At 38.8% G+C, this 27,434-nt stretch overlaps 3 protein-coding genes across 5 annotated transcripts in view; 1 reads left to right on the top strand and 2 right to left on the bottom strand.

Annotated features, from left to right (window-relative positions):
* LOC137390265 (polyubiquitin-A-like) overlaps positions 1-27,434 on the bottom strand; it is a 253,552-nt gene that overhangs the window by 19,798 nt on the left and 206,320 nt on the right.
* LOC137390268 (uncharacterized) lies at positions 48-25,546 on the bottom strand. 2 transcript variants are annotated; one of them, XM_068076604.1, is made up of 5 exons: positions 25,521-25,546; positions 18,315-18,454; positions 2,132-2,199; positions 1,469-1,593; positions 48-600 (listed from the first exon to the last, which is right to left on the bottom strand). In XM_068076604.1, the coding sequence occupies exons 3-5, from the start codon at positions 2,183-2,185 to the stop codon at positions 165-167; spliced, it is 615 nt and encodes a 204-aa protein (XP_067932705.1). In that variant the 5' UTR covers positions 2,186-2,199; positions 18,315-18,454; positions 25,521-25,546; the 3' UTR covers positions 48-164. The 2 variants fall into 2 exon arrangements, with proteins under 2 accessions (XP_067932705.1, XP_067932704.1); XM_068076603.1 differs by lacking the exons at positions 18,315-18,454; positions 25,521-25,546 and adding an exon at positions 3,301-3,340.
* The window catches only part of LOC137390266 (OTU domain-containing protein 7B-like), a 43,379-nt gene continuing 31,601 nt past the window's right edge, over positions 15,657-27,434 (top strand). The window contains exons 1-4 of one of the 2 annotated variants that reach the window (XM_068076601.1): positions 15,657-15,786; positions 20,977-21,547; positions 24,215-24,364; positions 26,972-27,128. In XM_068076601.1, coding sequence (XP_067932702.1) covers positions 21,013-21,547; positions 24,215-24,364; positions 26,972-27,128 — 842 coding nt within the window. In that variant the 5' untranslated portion in view covers positions 15,657-15,786; positions 20,977-21,012. Of the gene's footprint in view, positions 15,787-20,976; positions 21,548-24,214; positions 24,369-26,971; positions 27,129-27,434 lie in introns of both variants that reach the window. The other variant, XM_068076602.1, reaches the window with a different exon arrangement.

Raw genomic sequence — 27,434 nt, 5'->3', positions numbered from 1 at the left:
CTACATGTGTATCTGTTCCTTGGGTCACCTGATCTCTGGGCATCAACTGTACTAGTGTACTGTACAACTGTACAGTTAGCAATATATTTACAAATTGAAAAACCTATAAAATTCACATTCACACGCAGTAATAAAAGTTGCCAATAACACCTTGATAAGGAACACTAGGAAATCAAATTGTGGTAGTATGGGCCTGGCACAAAGCCTTCCTCAGCTATAAACAGTTTATCCTTATCAAGCCTGTGAGTTATAAGCATTCCATGAGTTGGGACGAGGCTGTGGTGCCCGATTGTCCTACTACGATTCCCGAGCACATTACTGATGACTAATCGAAACTGGTTGGTACTATCGTTGTAATAGATGCGACGAACAAACACACGAGACATTATCAAAACTGCAAGCCCGATGGTAGTTGAGATAACGAAACCGAAGATGGCCATAATTGGAGTCACTTCCTCTCTGCGGTCAATTTGTGAGGGATGCCGAGTATCCTTCTCCACGAGCAGTCTATACATAGTCTGGGCACACTTGTAGTAGACAAAGAGAGGAATTGTGAAGACAAGGAGCTTGCTGCCAGTCAGAAAAAGACTGCTGGATGACCTATAAAATATAAGTCGGTCTTCTAGGACTATAATCAGTACCCAGGTAGAGTACTATGACTGTCTCTAGGACTATATAATCAGTAACCAGGTAGTGTATTATGTCTGTCTTCCAGGACTATATAATCAGTACCCAGGTAGTGTACTATGACTGTCTTCTAGGACTATATAATCAGTACCCAGGTAGTGTACTATGTCTGTCTTCTAGGACTATATAATTAGTACTCAGGTAGTGTACTATGTCTGTCTTCTAGGACTATATAATTAGTACTCAGGTTGTGCACTATGACTGTCTTCTAGGACTATATAAACAGTACACACATAGTGTACTATGACTGTCTTCTAGGACTATATAATCAGTACTCAGATAGTGTACTATGACTGTCTTCTAGGACTATATAAACAGTACCCAGGTAGACTACTATGTATGTCTTCTGGGACTATATAATCAGTACCCAGATAGAGTACTATGTATATCTTCTAGGACTATATAAACAGTACCCAGGTAGAGTACTATGTCTGTCTTCTAGGACTATATAATCAGTACACAGCTAGAGTACTATGTCTGTCTTCTAGGACTATATAATCAGTACCCAGGTAGTGTACTATGACTGTCTTCCAGGACTATATAATCAGTACCCAGGTAGTGTACTATGTCTGTCTTCCAGGACTATATCATCAGTACCCAGGTAGTGTACTATGACTGTCTTCTAGGACTATATAATCAGTACACAGGTAGTGTACTATGACTGTCTTCTAGGACTATATAATCAGTACATAGGTGAGTGCTATGCCTGTTATATACTATACAGGAAACTGCGATAGAAAGGGGAGTGAGTACAAGACAGAAGAGAGCACCGAAGATTTACCTGTAAACAAGATACTCTTGAGATGAGATCCTATCAAATCTTTTCTCAATTTTGTTGATCAGCTTTTTGTAGCGTTGCAAGGTAACGGAGTCGGCAGATTTGTGGAACGCTAAACAGCAAGTCAGCTACAAAAACACCACAACCAAAGATATCAATGACAAACAGGAGACATAGTATGTTGATATACTTATAGAAAGCTCAAATTCAAAGATGCATTATTTTAGTCTGTTGCAGTAACAGAATTAACAACATCTTAACAATAAATACTTATTCTATAAATGAACTATTAAAGGCAAGCAGTACGGCTGCTGTCACCGACTAATCAGCTCCAATAACCCCCTAACTGTTATCCTATGTTGACAATTATTACATAACTAAATTCAAACAGAGTGACAATCTAATTGGAGAAACCTAAAAGAAACTATGTAGATAGGATGTCCCCAACTTAGGTATTCCAGCAGGTATTCCAGCTTGGCTACCAGAACTTATAAAACCATTTGTAATGTTATCTAGACTCAGTGTCTGGACTACAAGTCACCTCATATTATGCAATGACAACGGGTATGAACTGGAAATATAGACATAGGGTGTATCAACACATGCCAAAATACAACATAACAAGGTAGTCAAATTGGTGAAACTAAACCTCTCATAATAGCATACCCGAGGTGATCGTGCATGGGCAAGTATTCGGAAACTCTGACTTAGAAAATTCATCGGGAAGCGTCTCCCTAAAATGGCAACCAGTAGTTAAACTTTTCTCCCTGTTGAGTTGTTACATACGGAATTGTTTCCATCACCGTATGTCAACTGCAAATCCAAATGCCAAACTACACCATGATTTTTCCACTTGACTTGAGAAATCACAATGTGACAACCGCTGGTATGAGACAAAAGCATCAGAACACTTAACAAACATATTTTTTAGCATATATTATTATATACGAGGGTCAGTCAATAAGTAGTGGAAATTTGGTCATAACAGTTTGGAACAACATGTAAATATATTGTGTTAATACATGTTGCCACATCTTTTATAGTATTAATAATCATTCTGAAATAAATGGAAAGAAAATTAGAAACCTTACCATTTAGACCTGTGCTACCGGGGTTTGCATAATTAGAGGGCACAAAGCATAGCATAAAATGCAAACATGTGGATGTACAATAGTTTTGTAGTTGCGTAAGAAGCCATAGAGGCAAGTTCTCTTTTGCAATTTATTCAAGCAAAATTCTGACCTTGTTGATATTATACTAATCGTGTAATTACATTTATTAGGGTACGCCTGGATTTGGTTAATACAGAATGAAGAACACTAGAGGCTGCTGTGTAAACTGATCATATATATGCAACAAATACTAGTATTTAGTAATAGGCTTTTATGAGTGTCGAAAAAACATGCATACATGCACTTGGGGTTTTTAAAAATATGTACATGTATGTTAGGTAATTGGTTTTGATTTCTTGTGTGTTATGAAGGAGAAAGCAAAGATTTATTCCCAGCTAGAGGTACCTAAACATTACTTTTCGCATTAGCATACTGCAAGCTGTTGACAACCACTTGAGTTGAGAAACAATGACTTGATCCGTCATGTTTAATAACAGAAACCAGTTAGGAAATGCACACATGAGTAGCTTAGTAGAAAACAAAACCTCACAACAGTGTGAAATTACGTATGTCATCACCAACAGGTGACTTGTAGACCAGCTTCTACTAAAATGAATGGAAACTAGCTGATCAAAACTTCCTAGTCAAGATATGGAGGTAAAGAAAGCAAATGAGAACCAGGATGAACGATAACAGATCTATGAATACAGTGATAAAACATACTCATTGTCTATATTCAATGTGTGGTGATATGAAGAAGAGCTTGATTTTTAACATGTTCAATCAGATCAGCAGTAGCTTGCAACAAAACTGTAGCAGAGCCAGTGATATCAGTGCTGAATGTGCTGAACTAAATGACCTGGGTAATGGTGAACTTTGTTCTTGCTGTAAATAATTATAACTGGAAGATGCATTTACATGTTTATAACTGCATAGTTAACACCAATATAAAGTTCTCTCGCGCAAGTGAACATTTCACTCATTGGAAATCCCCTGCAAATCGGTATACTAAAAATTCTAAAGCCTCTTTAGCAGAATGCAACAGTCAGAAAACCAATTTTATATAGTTGATGACCAAAACTTCTCTTATGATGGAATGAAAATTTCGGGTTTGCTAGCGTGTGAACCGGGTGTACAGCAATGTAGTGTTAATATATATCAGGTGTAAAAAGAGGGCAGTAAATTTTATTCTTGTTTATTACAGCTTTTTGGTAAAATGCACCAGTTACTTCGCAGCTCAAGTTATTTGGCTTCAAAATTTTTTATTATGTCCATCTGCTTATAAGTAGTTGTGATTCACCTAAAATTTTATCATGTCCACCTGCTTAGAAGTACTTGTGATTCACCTAAAATTTTGTTATGTCCATCTGCTTATAAGTGCTTGTGATTCACCTAAAATTTTCGACCAGGCCATGAATGGCAGTTCTGAAAAATGTCCCTTATGTTCCTCGGTGTTCCCCTTATGTACATCGATGTTTTGGTGAATGCTCCATCAGTAGTAGAGCATGATTGGAGGTGATAGCTCATGCTTAGGTATTGAACAGGCTGGTATAACGCCGAACAAGAAAAAATAGCATTGAACAGAAAGAAGAATGCATTATTAGGAAATAATTCTGTGCTTTGGGTCATATACTGACTGTTAAAGCAGTCTAAAGTTGTGGTTTTAGGGATGATGCTGTATCAGCTGATGAGAAAGCTGTTGAAAAACATTTTGGGGTCTGTTGAATATATGGATAAATTTGTTCCAAACCAGTAAGAGCTCTTTTGTCTATTGAGAGAAGTATGCAAAAAGGGAAGCAGTTTACTAGACATTGTGCTGGCCTGGTCTTTCTGCCTCGATTAATGTGTCCCAATGTAGATTAAGAGTAATTTCAACGTGCATAGCCTTGGTGCTGTATTGATGGAAAAAATGTTAAGCTTTTTAGCTAAATATATCTCCGATTATTAGAAACGCCATTGCCCTAAAAGCAATTTACATCGTTTGCTTTCTTGTAAAAGGTTTTAGTTTTATGTGGCAGTAAGAAGGAAGTCATTATAAAACAGGAAAATAAACCCTTATTGGGTGTCATAAAAATATGGCAAGCCAGCTGGTCTCATATAGCTATAGAGCGATAATCAAATACAGATCATGAAAAGCATCGTCATGAGTTTTTCTTCAGCAATGTGTTGACCCACACAGATTTGATCACATGTTCAGGGCTTGAAGTTTTTTTTAGGTCTGATAATGCTACGAAGAAATATGCATGTAAAGATGATTAACAGAAATTAATTGGTAAGTGATATAAATATTAGACGCTGGCCCATCTGAGTGTTTTGAGTGAAATTTTTACTGACTTGGTTAACATGAATGTATGGTATTGGAGAATGGCTCCACTCAGTAAGCAAAAAGATCAAATCCATTTGTAAATTTCAAGTTTTTAGTACATCATTTTGGTAATGATTATTTAAAAAGACAATCAGAACATGTACGTCGGCGATGAAGGAATGCAAAGAGTTTGGCTAATTGTAGTGAAAACGCTGACATGCTATCCAAAGCACGTCATGAAGAGATGGTAGACAATCGCCAGTACAGTCACTTCAAAGATATCTACCCAATAAAATGCCTTTTGAGACATGCTTCATGCCCAGTCACTTGATTCAGAGTTACATATGTTGAAATGAGGGGAACATACGAGTTGTCAAATATTCTAATGCAGACAAGCAGAAGAATATGAGAAATTGTTGATGGCAGTAGATCCCAATTGCGGGACACACATGGGCTTATGAATTTTCGATATTGTTAATAAGGTTATATGAGGTTCTATCTAAAGATATTAGGTTTTGTAAAAATAAAGATGACATACACCTATGCTTGATGGTACAGCCACCGACATCTCCTGATTCCAGGATAACTGAATCGCTCTGACCACATAACCTTTGCATAAGCCCAAACAGGGGTTGACACCTCACCATGTTTGCAGCTCCTACCAAGGCCTAAAGAACCAGTACCTTTTGTCTTAGCTCTAGTAGGGTAGTCAGTAGTCTTGCATGGCATGCCACATTGAATTTAACAAGTCCCCAGGCAGTGTAGTCATTCATAACGTTAAGTCTTTCTGTTTTGCACTGAATGTAGCCATTTCCTAGTGCAAAGTGCTTAGTATGATGAAGTTTAGATAGAGTTTTACTTAGCCTTAGTATTGTGCCTTCCAGCCTTAGCCTTCCTTTGCACCTTAGCCTTAGTATTGCGCCTTTTATGGCTCGCATTACTCAAGTGTTCCTCAGTTAGTATTCTGGTGTTGGAATTGTCAAACCTTTCATTGTCCCTTTAGTCTAACTTGTGCCTTCACTTGTGACAGCGTATGTACTTTTGTATATGCAGGCGTCTCTCGCATGCCTGAGATTGTTTCAGGAACTTGGGCTACAGAAACCAGATCAGCTTTAGGAGGCAAAGCCTCTTGCACCGGCTTGCAGGATTATGTAGCTTTCTCAGCTTATTGAGGTCCCAAAGCATATATAAACAAGGGTGTATTGGAGAGCACTCTTCTTCCTGCTTCAAGCTAGTGAAGACGTGGTGAGTGATTATAAAACATGGCGTCGTAGGCAAACTTGGTTTGCAGGAGAAAGCAATACAGCGTTGACGGCGTTTAGTTCTCGAACTGTCACGTGGACATTCGAGAGTGGTGTAAGGAAAAGTGATACGGTGATGTTTAATATCCAAATAGTTGTGTTGACATTCGAGAGTGGTGTAAAGATAAGTGTTTAGTGATTGTGTTACAGGAATTAGTTACCTATTCGTTTCAGGAAGAGTGAGGGTAGGTGTTTGTATACTTTTGAGTGGTGATCGTGGTAGAGGTGCTTTTGTTCTTTTTAACGATGGCTGCATTCAGGGTCAATGTTAATTATTTACCCAAGTTAGTAATTAATCAATGATGTAGCCAAATCATATGAGTCTTGGCTAACCGAATTCGGTTTATGCTAGAACTTACCACTCTGCAAATGGGTGAGACTGAAGGAGGTCAGGATAACTTTAGCGGTCACATTAAACTGCTTGCGTTTTTGAATGCCTATAGGTAAGGACAGACGTGAGGCTTTACAACATGTAGGTTTTAGTTTAGTCTTATGATTCTACTTATGAGCAGGCCATAGAACACCTAAATAGAAATTATGGTGAGGAGACAGTATACATTAAGACTGAAATTTATTACTTGTTCTTTTTGCATGTGATGAAAATGATTATATGTTATGAGTTGAGAAATTCAGCAGGAATTTAAGCTTTGGTGGCAATGATAACAGGAAAGATTTTGCTCTTGTAATAGCTGTTAATGGACTCAGACAGTCAACGCTAAGTAGACAATTGATGCAGGAAAAGGATTTAGATTGGACAAGGTTATCCGATACTCTCAGAGCTAGACAACTTGCTCGTGATTCAAAAGCGTTATTAAAATTACTAAGGCTAAAGCTAGTAGTACTGAGGTTTCAGAAGTAGCGACCATTGTTTCTAGATAATCAAAAAAAAACTAGAAGCACTATTAGTTACTATTATAGTGAAGGTGTAGAAGTTCATAGAATTTCTCAAAAGAAGTGTAAGGACTATTATGATAATAGGTCTAAGAATAAGTACCCCAAGGTTGGGTGTAGATCTTCAGGTCATGAGTCTACTAGGCGTGAATGTAGAAGCCGACATAGAAACTCTAGTCGGTCTTCTAGGAATTCTAGTGCTGATAGAGATAATTGGCGTACTAGGTCTAAGGGTGAACTTTCACCTAAGAGTGATAAATGTTACAACTGTGGTAGCCAGCAGCACCGGCTTCACAGTTATCCTGCTGCTAGGTGCTTTACTTGCAATAGGAAAGGTTATACTAGTATTGACTGTGCTAGGAATAGCTCTGAAGACTCTCGGAGACGAGATCTTAACTGGTACCGCTATGACACAAGTAGCAGTAGCAAAACTGACAGGAATATGGACCGAGGTTCAGATATAAGAGATAGACACTACGAATGTTTCCGTCATCTTAGTAAGAGTGTAAGGTTTTTTTCATTTGATACTATTTGATAAGATGATAAAATAATAAAAAGTTTAAAGGTAAATGGTATTGAGATTAATTTTGTGCTTGATACAGGGAATGAGATTTCAACAGTAACAAAAAAAACAGCTAACTGGTTAGATTTACAGTTGAGAGCGCCATAAACTGTTCAGACTGTAATAGATGGTTCTGAGTTAAAGATAGTGGGTAAAGCAGAGGTTCAGTTAGAAAGTATATACAATGGAACCTCGGTTCTCGAACACAATCCGTTCCAGAAGGTTGGTCGAAAACCGAGTTGTTTGAGATCCGAAACAGGTTTTCCCATTAGAATTAATATATATAAGTTTTAATCCGTTCCAACACCCTGAATGTTTACCTTTTTAGTATTTTATACATTATTTTATGCATGAAATTGCACATTAAAATGCTGACCAACATAAAAAGCAATGTATATCTCAAAAAATGTTAAGCAAAATGGCAAAGACACAAATAACATAAACATAAATGTAACCCAGGCTAATCGTACGTTCGCGTTGTCATGATCTTCCATACGAAAGATTACGCTAACATGAACGTGTAAAAATAAAAAAAGGATAAAGAAAAGAATTATGAATAGGATTTTTTACTCGGCTACAGGATGTTCTTTTCTCTTAAAATATCTATCCAATGACTCTTGCTTCTGCCTTCTTTTTAGCACTTTTCGGAAGTGGTTCATGATAGTGTCGTTAAAGCCATTGATGACTCTGGTTGCTGCAGCTTTATCGGGGTGGTGGAGTTCGACGAAATTCTGTAACTCGGCCCATTTGCTACACATTTGTTTAATCTCGGACAATGGGACAACAGTTGGTCTAGGAAAGAGCGATCTACACCCGTACGCCGCTCAGCATCCTACCCTCACATACGCACTCACGCGTCGTTCGAACTCCGATTTTGGTTCGAACTACGAAGCAAGAATTTCTCGAATTTTTTGTTCGGACTCGGATTTGTTCGAACTGCGAGTCGTTTGAAAACTGAGGTTCCACTGTACAGGTATAGGTCACTGAGGTTCAAGTTATAAAAAAATTGAGCATAAACTTTTTGGGCATAAATGAATTACGGCAGCTGAAATTCTTGACTGTTTTAAATGCATTATGTCCAAAAGGTTTTAAGCCAATTACATTGTTGCCTCCTAGACCTATTACTGCTGGTCTACGTTGGCATATTTCGGATGATGGCAAGTTGCAAAACTTGACGATTAAATCTGATAACAAAAGTAAAGGTCCCGGAGATGGGAAGGACAGGAAGGAAGGTCGACCAGAAAAATCATCAATGATGGGTGGCACCAGCTCAGAAGAAGCTATTCCACAAACAAATGCATGGTCGTAGCACCAGCTGCGCAGAGGCAGCTCATGGTAAGCCACAACCTTTCCTGAATCAGGTGAGCAGCTTCCTTAATGAGGTTCAGTCAGGTTTCATGTCATGTAAGGTCATCCAACAGCGTAAACATATCCTTGCTGAACAAAGTTCAATGATTAAGAAACAGTACAAAAATGCTATTACAGCTGTAAAAGTCGATGAGTGCCAGCTCCAGTTGGAGATGAAAAATGAGCAGGAGTTCAAGGATGCCTTGGCAAACTTGGGTACCCTGAAGGACAAAGTTCTGAAGAACGCTAAGCTACCTCCTACCCAGGCTAAGGTAAAGTTACCTACAGACAGCCTGTCTGTCGGCGGAGAGGTTCACTTAGCTCCCTACACTTCAAATTAGAGAGGTGCAGAGGATACTGTTTCAACAGTAACCTGTACCAGCTGCAAGGCTAGTAAGACTCAGGCAAAACCACCTGCAGACAACCAGCTGTCTGTCGACGGATAAGATGCTGTTTTGGCAGCAACCTGTACGAGCTGTGAGGTTAACCATGCCGAAACAGGTGGAATGGTAGCCCCAAAAAACCTCTTGGGCCAAACAGATATAGGTGCAGGAAGCCCTGATAGAAGAGGAGCCAGGCTATGAGGAGTTTAGAATCTACCCTCTGTATGACTCAGATGATGTCGGTAGGAGAGAGTGACTTGAATGCCTAATCAAGGCATGGGAGCAGGCAAAATAGGAGCAGGTGTGTACTCAGCTAATGCAGGTTAAAGCTGAAGATAACAGGTTAGACTGGCAAGTGCTAATATGGCCAGGAGAATAAGTATAAGAAAAGGATGACTCAACTCATACAGGTAAAGCCAATTTCGATTGTAGTACCAGATAAAAATCTGGTTCACATGCTATCTTCATGCTCATGTATGATTTCTGCTACCAGTGTGACTAACACTTTGGTGAGCTCATGATGACTGTAGGCCGTAATAGTGTACCAGAGGATAGTATACAGACGTGTCAGACACCGTGTCTGAAGCTCGTTGCTTCCTAACATGATTCCTGGTGGTGGTAAAACCTACATGTATGTTTGAACCCCAATAGTTGCAGTGCCTTTGTTCAGGGATAAAGACAAGGGCATGTTGTATATATGCAAATGTCTCTCTCATGTATGACTATGCTTCGGGAACTTGGGCTAAGGAAACCAAGTTGGCTTTAGGAGGCAAAGTGTTGATAATATGCCCGTAACATTTATGTTGTGTAGTGACTTAATACTTTTATTCTGAATAACTCATATATCTTGGTTTCATGTTTTGTAGAGCCTGGAGTGGGCCTTGTACATAAACTAACACAAATATAATGTCAGTCAACAGTTCTATTCATATTGTACAACGAATCACAAACATGGTGCCCCGAGTGAGGAGATACTACTACTGATGAGAAGTGACTGACAGTTGATGAATCACAAATCTCAAAGCTTCTACCTATCTCAAATCACAACAACAACTTAACAATATGAGCATCAGTGTTGACTTTCTAGCTCCTAAGCCTATAGAAGATGGAGCAGACTTATCCAATCAGTGGAGCAGATTCAAAGATGAATTCGAGTTATTTCTCACAGCAGCTGAAAAGACTAACTCAGATGACAAAGTTAAGGTTGCTCTTTTGTTGAGGTGCGTTGGACCAAGGGGAAGTGATATATTTAAAACATTCACTTTCCAGACTGGCAAGTCAAAAGATGTTTATAAAGATGTGATTGAGAAATTTGATGCTTTCTGTAACCGCGGCACAAACAAGCTTGTCAAGAGACATCAACTCCTTTCAATGAAGCAGAACACCCTGACGATAGATGAATATGTTACAGCTCTTCATAAAGTCGCGCGTGAATGTCAACTCAATACTATGTATGACGACTTCATGCTTCAAGCTCTGCTTCTGGGTATCAATGATGATCAACTGAGACGAAAGTTATTCGATGACGCTGGAGGTGATACCGGACTTGGATTAGAGCAGGCAATAAAGAAATGCCGCATTGCAGAAAACTCGAAGAATGACATGGCCACTCTTCAGTCAGAGGAGGCCATTCAGGTAGTAACTACAAAGAAGAATGATGGCAAGAATGATAATCAAGAAGGAACAAGGCCCACCCGGGTTGGTAAATCAAGCAACAGAAGTGTGTGCAGAAATTGTGGCGGATCCCATCCTCCACGAAAATGTCCAGCATGGGGACAACAGTGCCATGGCTGCAAAAAGTACAACCACTATAAGAAGCAATGTCAATCTAAACGACAAGTGAATCTTGTGGAGGATGAAGGAGAAGGGTCAGAGGACTCCCTATTATGCCTTCATGTTGTCCGGAGAGACAGGAAACTGCTCACATCTGTTGTCACCAAGGTGAAGGGAAATAGAAAGCAGACCAGATTTCAGCTGGATACCGGAGCGTCCTGTAATATTTTGAACCACACAGATTACATAGATCTTGGAAAACCCAGTCTAGATGGCAACCGTAAACAGCTGAAACAGTTTGATGGTTCAACTACTAGGGCGTTAGGAGGATGTGAACTGGAAGTCGCTGGTAAAACCTTCTACTTTCTGGTACACAAAACACGCAATCACAGCTTGCTGTCTCTAGATGCTTGCCTTGAGCTCGGGCTGATCTCAATCAAAGATGAATGGGTAACTCTTGTTAGTGGTGACAACTTTCAAGAAATCCTCAAAAGCTATCCAGATGTATTTGAAGGAATTGGTTGCTTGCCAGGAGAATACCATATTGAAGTTGACAAAGAAGCCATACCGAGACAGAGCCACAACCGAAAGACGCCACTTTCCATGATGACTGATCTGAAAGCTAAATTAGATAGCTACACAGAGAAGGGTATTTTAGCTCCAGTTGACTACCCTACACAATGGATTAGCAATAATGTATCTGTCAGAAAGCCAAATGGTTCACTACGTGTGTGCATTGACCCTTGTAACCTCAACAAGGTGATACAGAGGAACCATTTCCCCATGCCAGTTCTGGATGATGTTCTCAGCGATCTGGATGGTGCCAAGGTGTTTACCTTGTGTGATGCTAAAGATGGTTTTCTCCAAGTAAAGTTGAGTGAGGCATCTAGCGATTTGACAACCTTTTGGACTCCCTTTGGGAAATACAAATGGCTCCGAATGCCTTTCGGTTTGTCATCGAGTCCAGAAGAGTTCCAAAGACGACTCTCAGATGCTTTGAGTGGGTTAAAGGGAGTGAGAGTGGTAGCGGATGACATTCTAATCTATGGAAAAGGCGCAACATATGAAGAAGCTACGCTGGACCACAATGCAAATCTGGAGAAATTCCTTGCCCGCTCTAGGAGAGTAAACCTGAAACTCAACAGAGAGAAGTGCAAGTTCATGCTCGATTCACTACCATATATTGGCCACATAATAACACCGGAGGGCATAAGACCAGACCCTGCTAAAATTCAAGCTATTACCAAGATGACCGCTCCCACCAACAGTGATGGGGTGCGCAGATTCCTTGGTCATGTGAATTATTTGGCCAAGTTTGTTCCACACTGTTCTGCAGAATGTGAGCCATTGCGCAGACTAGTAGGGGTGTCAGATGGAGAGTTCAGATGGGGTGAAGATCAGCAACATGCCTTTGCAAAACTAAAATGTTTAATCACCGCAACTTCCTCTCTAAGATACTTTCAGGTGAACAAAGCAGTTGTAGTGCAAACAGATGCCAGCACAGAGGGTCTTGGTGCAGTACTCTTACAAGATGGTCAACCAGTGTCTTATGCCTCTCGGAGTCTGACTGACAGTGAACGGAATTATGCGCCCATAGAACTAGAGCTGCTTGCCATTGTCTTTGGTATGCAGAAATTTGATCAGTATGTTTTTGGAAATCCTGATGTCACTGTGCACACAGATCACAGTCCACTGGAGTCAATATTCAGCAAACCACTTATTCAAGCACCAAAACGACTGCAGTCGATGTTGTTGGCCCTTCAACGGTATCCTATGTCGGTAGTCTACAAGCCAGGAAAGGAACAGATTAGTGCAGATCTACTTTCAAGAGCTCCCACTGGCACACCTGAACAGGGAATCAATGAAGAACAAATTTTCACAGTCAACCAGCTGAGGTCATTCATGTCTGACCTGAATCCAGAAATCATAAAGAGAGACCTGCCAGTCTCAGAGGCGACATATGTGAAAATACAACAGCAAACCAGGACTGATCCCATTCTGAGCCAGCTGAAAACAATGATTCTGTCAGGATGGACTGATAAAATAGGTGATCTGCCGGAAGAGCTCCGGCCATACTACTCCTATCGAGATGAGTTGGCTGTACTTGATGGGGTCATCTATAAGGGTTCAAGACTTGTAGTTCCAGATATGATGAAACCGGATATTCTAGAGAAACTTCATAGTAGCCATCAAGGTACCGCAGCAACAATCAGGAGAGCCAGAAGTGCAGTGTTCTGGCCCCAAATGGCCGAGGACATAAGAATCAAAACGCATAAGTGCGTCACCTGTGCATTAGACTCTCCAGCACAACCTCATGAGACTCTAAAGAGTCATGACATACCTGCAAAGGTGTGGAGCAAGATTGGAATGGACATATTTACACATAAAGACAAGCATTACCTGATACTTGTTGACTACTACTCAGACTTCTTCGAGTGCGAGCCTCTCTCTGCTCTGCAGTCAAGATCTGTTATTAAAGCGTGTAAGAAGGCGTTTGCTAGGTATGGAATTCCACATCAGATTCATTCTGACCATGGAACACAGTTTACCTCAGCAGAGTTCACCAACTTTGGCAAGATCTGGGGTTTCATACACACCACATCATCTCCCGGACACCAACAGTGTAACGGCAAAGCAGAGGCCGCCGTAAAAATAGTAAAGAGATTGATGAGGAGGGCAGATGATGTATACCTGGCCCTGTTAGAGTATCGGAATACAACCACTGCCGGCATGTCTACCTCGCCTGCACAGAGAATGTTTGGTAGAGCTACACGCTCCATACTCCCTACAGCTTCTGACCCGGAGGCCGAGGTTCTGAAGCAGAAGGCAAATCGAAAAATGCGGGCGCAGAAATACTATAATAAATCAGCCAGAGATCTCTCTGAACTGGCTATTGGCTCTCCAGTGATGCTGAAAGATATTCAAGCACAAAAGACAAAGTGGTATCAGGGACGGATAGTGGAACAGCTATCAGACAGATCGTACCTTGTATCAAATGAAAACACAGGCAATGCAGTGAGAAGAAACAGAGTTGATCTAAGACCAATGGTATCTGGTCCTGACCTTACCATCGAAGCTGAAGTCATTAACCCGTCTGAGCCTCAGGCAAATGCTTCTGTGCCACCTGATGTTGAAACGGCACCAATTAGCTGTGACCAGTCTGTAACTACAGATGAAGCCATGTCAGCTCCATGGCAGAGAGCTCGACAAGTCAAACTACCAAGCAAATACAAGGATTATGAGATGTACTAGGTGACCAGGCTGACCCAGGAGGTGTCGGAACAGGCTGAGGGGGCCTGCGCTTCTTAGGCCTGATGGGACTAACACAATCTCTTTGATACTGGTCATGAGACGATAGATGACAAGAGACTTTACAAACTATATTGCTTTGACAATTAGTCAGATTCAGTTCATATTTCATTCATACACTATTACATACGAGAAACATTTGTGAGAAGCTATTTCCACACATTTCTATTCATGTGAAATAGCATTTCTTCGTCATACCTTTGTGGATACATATGATACATAATATGTGATATTCATGACTTGCTTTATCACATGCTTCTTTCCAAATATTGTAAAAGGGATGTTGATAATATGCCCGTAACATTTATGTTGTGTAGTGACTTAATACTTTTATTCTGAATAACTCATATATCTTGGTTTCATGTTTTGTAGAGCCTGGAGTGGGCCTTGTACATAAACTAACACAAATATAATGTCAGTCAACAGTTCTATTCATATTGTACAACGAATCACAAACACAAAGCCTCTTGCACCGGCTTGCAGGATTAGGTAGTTTTCTCAGCTTATTGAGGTCCCTAAGCATATATAAGAAAGTGTGTATTGGAAAGCATTGTTCTTCCTGCTTCAAGCTAGTGAAGACGCGGTGAGTGATTATGAAACATATATTACTCACTGAACTTTCAAATAAGACTGGAACTTTATACAATGGCTTTGATATGATGCTGAAACATAATCATATCCCTACACAAAAAACTTTTTGGCAATGTCGAAGATGAGATTTAAGGCCGAGCAATAGTACGTCATAATCGGTCCAACACAACTGGTGGGTTTGCATTGCCGAGAAACTCATAAATTTCTTTTTGAGACTTATTGATTTGTTATTCCAAGGATAAAACATTTTTCGATTGATTGTTTTTATTTCGCTTAGTATTACTTGTAGTTGAACGAGTGGTCAGTTTGCTTGAAAAGCTATCCAGTTGCACAAAAAAGCACTAATTGAGCACAAAAATTAGCTCCATATTCGAAATGTGAAGTCATAGGCGATTCAGAGTGCAAAGGGTTGAAATAGTACTATGTAATGAGGTTTGGATGATGTTCATCTGCCGGAAAAAAGCATTGTCCAGAAATATTGTTTGTCCAAAAGCTCGTCGAGAAACAGAGAAAACTCGTTCAAAACTTGTTTTGCACGCTCATTGTGAAATGAGTCGCCATCAGCAAAGTTGGCTCGCCAATGAACTACATGTATTTCCTGTATAATTTTGGCGACGGTTTACTGAAGTTTCGTTTCCTCGAGGTGCTAATATCTAGTACTGTCATGATCTTTTCGCAATCCTCTGCTTCCTATGCGAAGCTTGCAGTGGGATTTATGCCAGCGTAGTTTATTCATGCAAAGGAAATGTGAGTAAAAATTAGATACTAACATATTTTATTGTTGTCTTTACTACTCACCATGAGATATTTTTACCTCGTATTTGCCCTAATACAATCAAAACGCTCTTTCACGGGCACGTGTTGCTGCGTTGCGAATGAGAAAAGTTGAGTTTCTTTTGTGAAGCAAATAGTTGCAATAATGCTGCAAACTAGCAGATTACTTGCGACCTGAATAAAATTGTGGTGAGTTGACTATCTGTTACCAGTAGCGCATTGGAGACCTTGTATGATTGTAACTGGTGCCATTATTCTGCGACTCTGCAAACCTTATGCAAACACGGAAGAGCTGATTGAAAGATTGCAATTTGATAAATAAACACAAAACGTCTATTCGCCGCGTCCCATTTCTAATAGAACCAACACCGAGGTATTGTGCTGTTTAAAGATGCTCACCATTTAGTTTAACCCCGAAAATCTTCTCTTGCAAACACTATGCTAGAAAAAAAAATGTTCGTATTTCATCGCTATGCATTAGCTAACAATAATACTAACTCAATGGTGCGTAAAGAAATATTATCACACATAAAAAGTAACAAATTTATATTTTATGTTATAGTTTTATACCCTGGTACTTGTAAGTGTTTCTAAACGATACGCTAAAACGTTGCCAGTTTCAAATTTTTTACTGTTGCTTATACTTTATTTGCCTATAAAGTGAGAAACTCTTATATATATACGAGATACGATATATCTATATATACACTATGCATATATATATATATATATATATATATATATATATATATATATATATATATATATATATATATATATATATATATATATATATATATATATATATATATATATATATATATATATATATATATATACACTATGCATATATATATACACTATGCATATATATATACACTATGCATATATATATATATCTATACACTATGCATATATATATACACTATGCATATATATATACACTATGCATATATATATACACTATGCATATATATATATACACTATGCATATATATATATACACTATGCATATATATATACACTATGCATATATATATATATATATATACACTATGCATATATATATATGTATACACTATGCATATATATATACACTATGCATATATATATGTATACACTATGCATATATATATACTATGCAAATGCATTGCTGCATTTTGGCACAGTCAATGCTCTGGTTGAACTTTGCTGTTAAAAAAGTTATTGAGCCGCTGTCCTTGACACAAATCAGGGTGATAATCTCAAAGCTCGATCCGTCATCCGCATTAGCTGTGCAGAGTAGGATCAGCCTCTTTATCATCTGTAGGACATCACATCTCAAGGTTGATTAACCTTGAATTAATTACTACAACACTCTTGCCGGAACTATGTCAAGGTCAAACATGAAATTCAGAATTCATATGATGTGTTTTATTTTACTCTTCTAATGGTTACTTTTATCAATAGTGGACTGTTTATCATATGTGTGTAAACCAAAACATATGATAGTGGATGTAGTATGTTGATGTTGTGGATTAGAAAACGATGTTTATCATATTTGTTGAAGGAAAAATACAAATACTCTGGGCATATGCATAACATAATCTTATGTATGATACATTTGAGTAGGAGTCATTGATTATCTAATGTCTATTATTTATTTGATGTATACGATAAGCATTATACATGTGATAGTAGTTAGTAGTAGCCCAACCACATAGCTAGTAGGATCACACAGCGACTAATCACCATAACATCAAAATAAGCAAAACGATGCCTTTGTCGGTACAATACGATGTGTCGGTTTGGTCTGCGGTGAGGTATGAGGCTAATGTTGTGAGTCATAATAGGCATTCCACAGCGCATCTCATGCTCTCTATAACAACACATACAGTTACATCACATCTGATAACTGCTGTTTTCCTCGATGCCCACACACTGATTAGTATATTACGCTGCCAGCAGCTTGCTATTGCACCACTATTGAGTGTTATAGGTTGCATTCAGAAACCTTTGGCTCCGTTAGTTGTATAGGTGTGTGTAATCACCCGTTTAGATGTACCTATAGGATAGCATCTACCTTTGTGTTAACTTGTTGATCCATTGTAGTGTGTAGATGGATAGAAGTGTTCAGGATAGATAGGTCTTAGTCTTTGAAGGGAGATCTTTGTATCACATTTATTATTTGAGCAACAGTTCCTCCTAGGGTTACTTTAATGCAGGGAATTTATCATCTTTAGATTTCAACTGCTCCAGTCATATCCCGTTTGAATTCTGTAATGCGAGTGCTACTGCGCTCATTCATATTGATTTATTGTAATATAATTTAGTTTCATAAAATTTTAATTTCAAACTTGACAGATAAATCGCTGCTATTGTAAATCTATAGTGATAAATAACACCAGGATTGGTTAACAATAGTGTAATGTATGCTAGCGATTCCTTAGCCTGTGAATCTAATGAACTCAGTTAAGACATGTGAATCTAATGAACTCATTTAAGACATGTGGGTTACTCACATTCTTATTTGACGAAACAGAAGTGAGCTCAGTGAGTCTCTCTTTTTTGAAGGGATAACGACTCTTGTGAAGGACATTTTGGAAGTAACAGATGGTAATAAACCTCACACTGAGCCTGCCTTGCCTGCTGCTCATTCCGCCTGTAAAACCATCATAATTTCGGAGTCTTGTTTATTCGGTTTGCTGTCTCTCATTGGTGTCTTTAATCCTTTTACTGCCAGAATCACTTGCCCCATTTCAGGGCCATGAACTACCTCTTTCACCAGCCCTATTCTATGACAGTGTGCAAAAATACATGATGCAATGAAAGACAATTCCATTCCTGTGATGCATGTTCATAAACATTTCAAAAGACCATTTTAGAATGGAACCAACTCCTAACCCTAATAGCACTCTATTCTAGGGTGTACTTCTTCTGAGTACTTGATGAGATAATAACCAATTACTGACTCATTTTGATAAAGACCTTACTACTAGCTCCCAACATTAAGCTAAGGAAGCCGTGTTTTTCTTTAAACAACCCTAAAATCCAAACCAAGTCGCTTCAGTAAGTTTTAGACATCTCTGTTTTATGCCATAAAATATGTTTATTTCATCAAGCCAATTTCTTTGCATTTTTCTCAACTGTAAATGTGGAAATTAAAGTTTTCATATCACAGAAGCTTAATAAAATCTTTTGACTTTTTTCTGATTATTGAATTTAATCATACTGACTGTAATCCCAAGGTAGTTCGATTTAAACAATTCTTAATAAATTTAAAACCATGCTTGGTAAATTTTTGGTAAATGTTAAGAAGTGCTTTGGTTTTAAGCGCTATTTTTATAGAATACTACCGGAAAGTGTTTTTCAATAAAATATCATTCATGTATAATTTTTTGACTCACAAATAGTAAAATAGAAGTTCATATAATTTTTAGCTATGTCTAGAGGTTACTACATAAATGTCAAAGAGTTTGAAGTAGTAAAATGTTTGCTGTTCACTAAAATAAATGATGCTTCCTAAAGCCATAAAACAGAACTTTTCATGGCATTATTAGCTCGGGGTTCTACTGTCTAACGGCAAGTGAGTTGGCAACTTGTTTTCCCTAGGGCAGGGGTCGGCAACCTGCGGCTTCGGAGCCGCATGCGGATCTTTCACCCCCCCTTGCTGCGGCTCCTTCTGACTTTGGATTGTTTTCATTTTTACCATATGCCAAGTAATTCATAAAAATATAGAGGTTTTATCATTAGCTTTTGTAATATAATTGAAAAAATTGCAATTATGGCGTCTCAAAGATGACAGCTTGGGATCCTGTGTGAAGGTGAAGGTGATGTCATACAGCCCCGACGTACAGGCGCTGTATGATGTGGTCCAGGAGCAAAAATCACATTAACCAAGTATAATAGCTTAATATTTTAATTGGCTATTTTGCATATATTCATATTTTGTCATTGTTTGAATAAATTGTCTTTTATTATTTTGGTTGACAGCTTACTCACTGTACGCGCCAAATGACAGCACACAGAAAAAACGCAGCATATTTGCTGCAGTTAGAATTTAAGTTCGGCGTTTTGTTAAAAGAAGGACTGAATTAAACATGAAGTTGCAAATTTAAAAAAAAAGTCAAATTAGATAAAAATTTTTCGCAAAATACCCTCGAGTGGAGGTGAAAAATAGCGAAACTCTACTTAAAAGAACAAGCTAGCTACTCAATCTCGGCACGGACTTCCCACACCGTCGGAGGTAAAAATAATATTTCATTTGGTTGGTATTGATGTGGGACCTTATGTGGCCCCACGTCATTACCGATGTGGGGCACTTCAATTTTACATTGTTCTTTTAGAAGTAACCTTAAAAACCACGTAATATTTTCATGTTACATTTAAGTTATTATTAGCTATTTTATTGTATTTGCAAAAGTGTAATTTTGTTTTCTCAGCAGTTAAATCATTACACATGCCACACCTTTTCGTTCTATGATGTAAACATGGTATAAAAGCATTAAAAGCTAAAAAAACATTACATGTAGTATTTATTAATTTTTTTAATTTAAAATATCAAAGGGGGTTCGTGGCTCCCACTGCGTTCTTTCCTGCGGACAACGGGTCCAAATGGCTCTTTGAGTGGGAAAGGTTGCCAACCCCTGCCGTAGGGGGTGGTTCTTAATATTGTAGGACTCACTGGTCTTCACCAATTTTTATGTGCTTTTTCCGACCCATTTTTTATTGGACAATAAAATATGATTTGTTTCATATTCAAGATAGAGGTATATGTTTGAGTGGGATGAAAAATTAACTTTTCACTAAAATCACTGTGCTCAAAGAACAAACCAATACAATGCATTTACTCACAATAAATTACATATCTTGTCACAAAGACATGACCTTACAAATCGCGTGACTTCTAATGTTGCTTTTCAGATGTCTTCACTGAACTCGTGCTACTGACTCACCGAATCCTTGTGACTGACTCATTGAGCCCCTAGGGTTCGACTAAACCCCTAGGGTTCGATCGAAACCGGGTTAAGAACCACTGTCTTAAACTATGGGACTCCCGAGTTTGTGTTCACTTTTTTAGTAGAAATGTAGTTCATGGCTTTTTATGTTCTGACATTCCTTTACTATGTTAACAGTACTTGCAGTCTTTCCCTTCTACATCTTGAAGTTATCTTATTTTTGTAGCCAATTGGAGACCTATAATAGTCGGATATCGTAGCAATGTCCTCGCGACAGAATACAAGGCAAAAACCTCCTCGCCCTGCAGATAGGTCTAACAGCTCAAGTGGTCATCGCAAGTACGAGACTAGTCGCACTCCTGCTGGGAGCAACGGTACTACTGGGCGGCGCACTAGTACCACTGCCTCTAAGAAGTCTAGTGAAACTCCAGTACGAGGGCATCAACAAAGTCCCCCAAGTGACACTGGTGGTGCGAGGTATAGTCGACAGTCCTCCAACGAGTATGAAGCCGATATAAAACCACACAACCGAAGCATTAACTCTACAGAGAATTATTCCCAGAGGGGAGATACTGTCAAGTTATCCAACGATGTGACAGCTCGTAGAACAGCCGATACTGGAGTCGCTATGCAGCAAATGACTAACAACCCTCTAACAGATGTAAACTCAGTGCCATCGCTGAGTGCGGATGACCCTTACTTGAATGTTTCTTCATCCGAACAGGTCTCCCTTGTAAAAGACTTCATGGCTCAAACTAATTCACAGGACTTCAATCTCACCAATGACATACTGGCTGGTGAGTAGTCTGTGTCTATGAGGAGTCTGTGTTTATGAGGTGTTTAGAGGCTAAAAGGGTCAAAGGTAATGTAAAGGACAACAGAATTCTGAAACAAGGGACAGTGAAAGGACTTCTGGTAATTTATATATAAATCTCAACGTCTGTCGTTCGGTCTGTCTAGCTATAGCTATTAAAATCTAAAGGTGTGAGCACACTAGAAGCGAATCAAGCGCAGCTGTAGCAAACAAATGTCACCTCAAAGCACACTTGGTGCGATATCATTCGCGGTCCATCAGAGCGAATTTATGTGAGTGATATAATGATAGTGATATAGTGCTGTTATCTGCATTAATTTAAATTGAAATGTATTAATTATTATGATTTATTTACCAGCTAGCTTTTAACTCTTTTGCAATTTCTCACCAGTTATTCCTCTTGATATCTTCTCTTTTATAATTTTGGTGACTTTGATTATAGAGGCATGGCCTCTCTCTTTCTAGCGCAATGAGTTGCTCTTCCATATCTGATCACACTACTTATTATTAATTAATTAATTTATTATTATTAATACTTGAGTGTTTGGTACGACCACGCTTGCAGTTTTCGCGGTCTATGACCTTGGAACAGCCAATAGCGTGCAAGAGGTCGCACCCAAATCAAACATGTTTGGATGCTCTGAAAACACCACAATCTTGTCGCTGTGGCTGCCGCTTTGTTGCATCGCTTCACTTTCGTATCACATTCTCTCTAGTATGCGCGAACCTTAAGAATGCAAGATTCACTTCGTGCTGGATTTGATCTCGGAACTTTCCGTTCACCAGGCCATAATCTAACCAATTAAGCTATGCGAGATGCAATGGATTCATTAGGCGATATGAACCATTATCTTCATTAAAATACACTCTTCGTTACACAGTGTCATTAAAGCTTGCTCTCACGGCTCTTATTAGTAAATTTAGCAACACGGATAGTAGCTTACTCAAATTAGCCATTGGCTATGTGCATCGCTAATGGCAAGTGGCAGGCACTTACACTACCTGCCACCGTTTATAAGCTGTTTTTAATACATGTGCAACGCCTGGATTTCATCTACTCTTTACTACAATAAGAGCCATGTCTGTCCATTCGTCTCTCCAAAGCTATGCTAAGAGCGCTAGGAAAAACTGCCTCGCACGGTAATCAAACCCTGATACTGTAAAACCTTTATTTCAACGCCATGTTGCTTTATTTTCAACATTTGTCCTATAGTGGCGTTTAATTGGAAGTGGCGTTCCATTATAGAGTGACTCTGTATATTTCGACTAGTTCATCAGATTTTTGGGAAGATTAATTTAACCCTTTCACGAGCAAAGTGATGCTAATGTCGCCTATATTTTGCTCTCTACTTTGGGCTGATCGGCATTAATGCTATTGGCCCCAGCATTTTCTAAACAGTTTTAAATGTATATGTAGGGTGCGTCGAAGTATCAGCCCGAGTTAAAGAAGAAACTACTTTAATTATAAAATATTACCATGATGCTGTTAAGTATTTCGATTAGGTATTTTCAAAGATTAAAAAAAATGTAAAAGCTTTGGAGTTGAAAAACGTACATAACTACATAATGTTTTTCTTTTTAAAGATGTTTCTAAGGTGTTAAAGTTAGAATACGCCATTGTAATGGCTCCTATTACGTTATACGGTGTTCCTGAAGAGTATTCTCATCGCTCATCAAAACACTTTGAAGTCTTCAGGTCAGATTGTAAACCACATTATGGACAAATATGAAGCAATGGAGATGATTTAGATTTTAGTGACTTGGAATCAGAGTGTAGTTCTAATAATTGTGATGATCGATTTTCTCAGGTACACCGTCAATAAAACCATGGTAAGCTCTACAGTAACGATGAAAAATTTAATTGCTAGTGATCTAACCGAATCATTATTAGTATGATTTTGTGGACACTTCTACTGATCACTTGCTATTTTGGGTTCATACAGATAAAAGAATATCAAAGTGGCGGTCAAATGGAGGTGGCGTTCAATTAAAAGGTGGCGATCTATTTTGCAACCCTTCTCCTATAGTGGCAGTGAAATAGAGATGGCATTCAAATAAAGGTGGCGTTCAATTAGAGGTTTTAATTATATCTGTTGAAAGGTGAAGTTCATCTCTAGTTTACATAATTCATTTGATAAACCAAAATCATTTTTGTACTTGCCTGGTTTTTATGGCTAACATTAGCATTTTCTCTTGTCTCGTATACACGTGTATGTCGAGATGCGAATATCTGTGTAGAGTTGTTGCCAATACAAATCGTTGCTGATCCACATTAGAGAGTATGCTAGCAATATTTTAATAATTTTAATCGGAACTCAAGGTAGGATGTCTTAGTAGGATGGATAGCCTTCTCACAGTTGAGGCCAGTTCTGACCGGTCAACTCGTCATGTAGTGAGTGACACTGGCATGTGTAGATACGTTGTGCAGGTGTGCAGTAAGATCTTCAAGGAGTTATACATGTCAAGTCTGGAACGAATTAAATAATATACTTCATTTTAATAGGAATATTTGATTCACTATACAATAGTTTCGACATACGAAGCATCACAATTACCAGAGTGGTAATGATTTTGGTGATATGTACTCATCAGATCTCCTTGTTCTTTTATGACGTTTGGCTTATATCTTGATTCAACTGCTCACTCTCAGGGACGAACTGGAATCTGGAAGCGGCTGTCCAGGCTTACAGGCAGATTCAGACCGACCAATCAGAGACTCCCAGACCAAAACAGACAATCTCTTCTCACTCAGCTGATCAGATGTCTTCATCACAATCACAGGCTACAAGCTCTGAGTCGAGTAAGTTTTACACTGCATTTATAATCAACTGACAAACACACGCGCGGGAGTAAGGGGGGGGGAGGAAGGGGGTGCTTAGAATGTTGGAAAGTGCTGCCAAAGGTCAGCAACCGTCACTGAAAGAAATACATTAAAATTGCTTCATCATATGCGACACTTTTTGGCAATATTGATTATATTGATTGTTCAACAATTTTGACATTTAAAATTTTAAATAGATGATAATAGTTTGGTTCACCTTTACACTTATTGCTTGCACTCGTCATGTCAAAGCTATATTCCTAAGGTGGTAATGACAGCTTACTCTATATGATTTTTTAAGTTATCATGAGGCAGACAACTACCAAAACTTGGTGCTCTGGGCAACACACTATCACTGCATAGCTTTTACTGCTCTCTTTGGTCTGGAACTTTTCCAGTAATTTGGTCTAAATGTTTCAAGGACAAATCACTACCAATATAATTATTAGTACGTAGTTTCCAGACCTCATACTTTGGATACACATTGCTAAGGAGTTTCTGTCTGCTGGGAGCTGCTGCCAGCTAACACAAACAGTTTTATATCGCTACTGTGATTGTAGTGTGAAACTGGACAAAATTTTATATAACTTAAATTATTATATTATTATCTTTCATACCTCTTAAAATATTACAAAATATCTTATACAAAATACAATCTGGTATTTATAATGGCTCTAAAATATAAAGACAATTCATTTTGCTCAATTATCCCCTCTGTATTCCATTATGAAGTAATGCAAAAGGCAGACCAACAAGGCTGGGGGAGCAATTATAAAATTGGTTTTAGCATAATTCAAAATACAAAAAAGTTATTAATGTAAAAAATAATAGTAGAATTCTCATGCCAGAAATTTAGACAGCTTCGACAACTGTTACTAAGCGTGTAGGCTGGCTGATTACACGGTGAAAATGGGATCAAAACCTCGTTATGCGGGATGATGGAGGTGCTGACAGAACTGTCAGCTTGTTTTTGCTGGCATCAGCCTCATGTCCTATCCATTTACCATGTTTTAACCCTTTTATTCATCGCCTTACCTCTCCTTTCTGGTAGCGTTAAAACATTTTTAGCACCTCCTCTGCACCTTACACCTGAGTGACTTGTCTTATGAGTCTCCCTAGCCTAAGCTCCTCTCACCTGAGAGACTTCTATTATGAGTTTCCCTAGCCTCTGCACCTTACACCTGAGTGACTTCTATTATGAGTTTCCCTCGCCTCAGCACCCTTCACCTGAGCTCTGACTATAAAATGAGCAACACTTTCTAACACTCTCCTCGGCTATCCTAGCTCCTAGTTTTTCCTACATTGTTTATGGCTCCTATGGACTGAGGAGGTGAGGGAAAGGTCAGCCGGTGGTGTCTTTGGATTCCTAACCTGACCCATTAGTTAGACACATTGAATTTATGTATTGGTGGGGCAGGCAAGGTTTGACAAGTATTACACACAAATATTCCTGTTGGGAGACCAGATACTTTTAAGAATTATTGTCAGGAGTGTAGAGAGGACAATTATAATAGGAGTGTAGAGGGGACAATAGCGAACAAGAATATGATAGTGTGCTAGGCATTGTTATGAGGTTGTGGTCGATGATCAGAACAACGTATGACGAGGGTTCAAGAACACGCAAGACTATATGAGGTTGGAATATGGTGTGGAAATGGTAGCGTAACAATGGAACTATGTACAACAAGAATTACAAATTTGTTTTTTTTGTTTTGGTTTTTTTCCTGTAAAAGTACTCCATTGTGAGTAGTTCTCAATCTTATTTACGCAATGTCATAACTCACCACTACCCTAACCCTTATCTCTGAACCCGACTGACTATCTCATTCTCCTGGCAATCTCATCCTGAACTTCTCTTTCCACCCAACCAGTGCCACTCCCACTTCATCCACTCATTCTCCTTACATTACCCCATTCTGCTGCATCTATACACCAACATATGTCGCTGTCACCCCACTCAACACCCCCTTCTATTTCTCTCTAGCACTCCATGGTCTACTAATACATTGTGTACAAAATGTACATCATCTCCTGGCTTTTACTAAATTATAGCTATCCGATTAAGATTTTTCGATATTTGCTTTCTTTCAGTAGGAAGGGCTCCCGTCACCCCATAAATATAAACTGCCATTTTCTATGGACATTAAAAAGTTTGCAAGCCGTTGCAATGCAACAAGCTATATGGTCATAGCGTCATGTTAGTATGCCAGCGGTAACCTCTGCTAGCAGATCGTACAATAATATAGTCTACCAGCGACTCGGATATCATGAGATACAAGAGTGAGTAACAATGGATAGGGTTCGCCGCTTACATTGCTTTCATTTGCATATTGCTTTTTCCTGCTTTACACGCGACCTACAAAAGGAAAATACTCGGCAGTCATGAATGTGTCTACTAATAGTTTCACCGATACCTGTGACATCATTTAGTGTAAGAGAGTCAGTCTTTAGGTCTACACCACTGTTAAGTTAGCTAAGTTCTTAAGTCTAGTCGCAGATGCCGCACCATAGACTGGGTTCTAATTAACTAATTTTCTATGGCATCTTATCCGTAAGCTCTGTTTTACCAATATTCCTTTTCAACAGGCTCGAGTCTTGAAAAGGGCAGACGACTTCTGCGAGGTCTCTCCAAGGTTTATGATCTGCGTGACGGAGCTCAAAGCATAGAGCGGGACAAAGTAAGCATCCTCAAGGCAGCCTCTGACCCCAACTGCGAGGCTAGTCAGCTCAACGTCAATATCAGGTGCTCTCATCACATTCTGCCTCACAACTTGTTCACTGGTTCATAGTGTTTCTAGACACAAATATAGTGCAGTATACTGTAAACCTTTTATGTAAATTTCACGAAACGTAATAAATTTGTGTAAAGATTTTGCTTCGTATTACATAAGAAATTCCCTTTAGCATAATGTGTCAAGTAGGTGCAAGTTCTGAAATTTAATTTGAATAACGAGAGTGCCATAGTTCGTCCTAGAAATATCACTTTCTCTCTTGCCATACTTGGGAGAGAAAATGACGTAAAGGATTATCTGGGTGTCTATTAAATTTT

Source organism: Watersipora subatra, chromosome 3, assembly GCF_963576615.1.
Source record: "Watersipora subatra chromosome 3, tzWatSuba1.1, whole genome shotgun sequence".
In the NCBI taxonomy this organism is placed as follows: Eukaryota; Metazoa; Bryozoa; class Gymnolaemata; order Cheilostomatida; family Watersiporidae; genus Watersipora; species Watersipora subatra.
This window is presented reverse-complemented; position numbering and strand designations above follow the sequence as displayed.